This window comes from Mustela nigripes, chromosome 17 (assembly GCF_022355385.1).
Source record: "Mustela nigripes isolate SB6536 chromosome 17, MUSNIG.SB6536, whole genome shotgun sequence".
Taxonomy (NCBI): Eukaryota; Metazoa; Chordata; class Mammalia; order Carnivora; family Mustelidae; genus Mustela; species Mustela nigripes.
This window is the reverse complement of record NC_081573.1, coordinates 56,635,472-56,637,530: the sequence shown is the minus strand read 5'-3', so window position 1 is coordinate 56,637,530 and position 2,059 is coordinate 56,635,472. Positions and strand designations below refer to the sequence as shown.

Below are 2,059 nucleotides of genomic sequence, written 5' to 3'. Positions count from 1 at the left end.
CATCTCTCCAACAGCCTTACAGGGGGCAGGTTTCTGGGGGCTTAGGGAGGACTGCATGGGGTGATCTGGGGGGGCAGCTCTCCTGTGGGGATTCAGAACCCTGGGATCCTCCGTCTCCTGTGTTTTTTTCACAGGGCACAATGATGAAGTGTTCAAATTCAGCCACTGCCTGTCCCTAACAGCCTGTCCTAGCAGATTCATGCCCAGGAAACCGGTTCTGGCCCCGGTTAAAATTCCGTTTTCTGTCCTCACGCCAGACCCCTGACTTAGAATTCTCCAGAAGTGTGCACGTTTCTTTCTTCTCTTTTTTAAAATTTTTATTTATTTGAGAGAGAGAAAGAGAGAGCGAGCACAAGCGGGTGGCAGGGCAGAGGGAGAAGCAGGCTCGGCGCTGAGCAGGGGCCTGATGCTGTGGGAATCGATCCCAGGACCCTGAGATGATGACCTGACTCAAAGGTAGAGGCTTAACCCCCTGAGCCATCCGGCCCTGTGCATGTCAACGCTCACAGCCCGCTAGGGGCTCCGACCCAGGAGAGGGCGTGAGCCCCCCGAGTGGCGGGGCAGACAGAGAACCCATCAGCTGGCGCGGCAGCCCAGCGAACCTGCCCCTTCCCGAGCCAGCTGCGGGGCCGACCAAACCACACTCTCGGGGTTTGAATCGGACGGTGTGCGTGGGGCGGGGGGTCCCTTTACAGAGTCCAGCCGGGTGTAGGGAGGCGCAGAAGATGGCCAGGTGAAGGCAAGCAAGGCCTCGCGGCCCTGACCTAAGCATGAATGCATTGACTCGTGGCCCGGTGCGGGACCCAGTGCCCACGTGCCCCGGACTGCACCCCCAGCCTGACTCCGTGGAGGCGCCCGGGACGGGCGAGGGGGCACGCAAGGGTGGAGACAGGGCCAGCCCCGCGGACAGCGCCAGGTGCACCGCGCGGTGCCCCGCCCACGAGAGGAGCGCGGCGGGGGCGGGGCCGGGCCGCGGGAGGGGCGGGGCCGGGCCGCGGGAGGGGCGGGGCCGGGCCTGTCCTGAGGAGGACGGAGCGCCGACGCTGTGGGGCGTGGTCTGCTCGGCCTCGTTGACGTTCGCCAATCCGTGCGCTAGAAGAGGCCATGGTCCCCGCCTCCCGCCGCCACGGGGAGAGCGTCGCGTTGCTATTGGCTGGCCTAGGCGCCGGCCTGTTGCTATAGGCTTCTTCCGCCGGGCGGGGGGCGGGCCGGCACGTTGGCGGGAAAGCGGCGGCGGCGGTGCCGACCCTCACGCCGCGGCTAGTGGGGGGCGGCCGGCGGCGACGGGTCCCGGGCGGGTCGCTGTGGCCGGCATGGACGCGGCGGAGGTGGAGTTTCTGGCCGAGAAGGAGCTGGTCACCGTCATCCCCAACTTCAGCCTAGACAAGATCTACCTCATCGGGGTGAGGGCAGGCCCGGCCGTTTGCCTCCGGCCGCCGCGCGCGGAGAGGCGGTCGTGGGGTGCGGGGCGTCCGCGGACCCCCGCCCGGCCTCTGACCCGCCGACCTCTGACCCGGGGGAGTCCCTGAGGGGGGGGGGGGGGGGGGGGCGGGGGGGGGCGGGGGACGACCCCGGGGGGGGCTCCGGGGGGTCAGAGCGGCCGCGGAGCACGGGGTGGGGGCGGGGCGCGAGCCGGGGCCGGACGCGGGGCGGACCCGGTGGCCGCGTCCCCGGGTTCTCGGGGCGGGAAACCGGGCTCCGGTGGGCCGGCCGGGTGTGTGGGGAGGCGGCTCGGGTCGGGAGCGCGGGCTCGCGGCGGCCTCCCTGGGCCTGCGCCCGCCGCCGGACTGTGTTTTCCGTCGGGTCCAGCTGGCGCGGCGCCGGCCCCCGGTGGGCGTGTGGTCGCGTGCGGTCTCACCGGCCTGGGTTTCCGTCCCGCAGGGGGAGCTGGGGCCCTTCCACCCGGGCTTACCGGTGCGAGTGCCGCTGTGGCTGGCCATGACCCTGAAGCAGAGGCAGAAGTGTCGGCTGCTGCCGCCCGAGTGGATGGACGTGGGTGAGGACCGGGCTGGGGCGGGCGCTGGTGGGCCGGGGGTCAGCGGCTGGTGGGCCGGGGGTC

At 70.6% G+C, this 2,059-nt stretch overlaps 1 protein-coding gene across 2 annotated transcripts in view; it reads left to right on the top strand.

The window, feature by feature from the left end:
* Positions 1 to 1,215: 1,215 nt before the first annotated feature.
* GINS2 (GINS complex subunit 2) overlaps positions 1,216 to 2,059 on the top strand; it is a 16,491-nt gene continuing 15,647 nt past the window's right edge. For both annotated transcript variants that reach the window (XR_009400927.1, XM_059383398.1), the window contains exons 1-2: positions 1,216 to 1,403; positions 1,882 to 1,996. Coding sequence is in view for 1 of the 2 variants with exons in the window: in XM_059383398.1 (XP_059239381.1) it covers positions 1,314 to 1,403; positions 1,882 to 1,996 (205 nt within the window). In the remaining variant the exon portion in view is untranslated. The remainder of the gene's footprint in view (positions 1,404 to 1,881; positions 1,997 to 2,059) is intronic.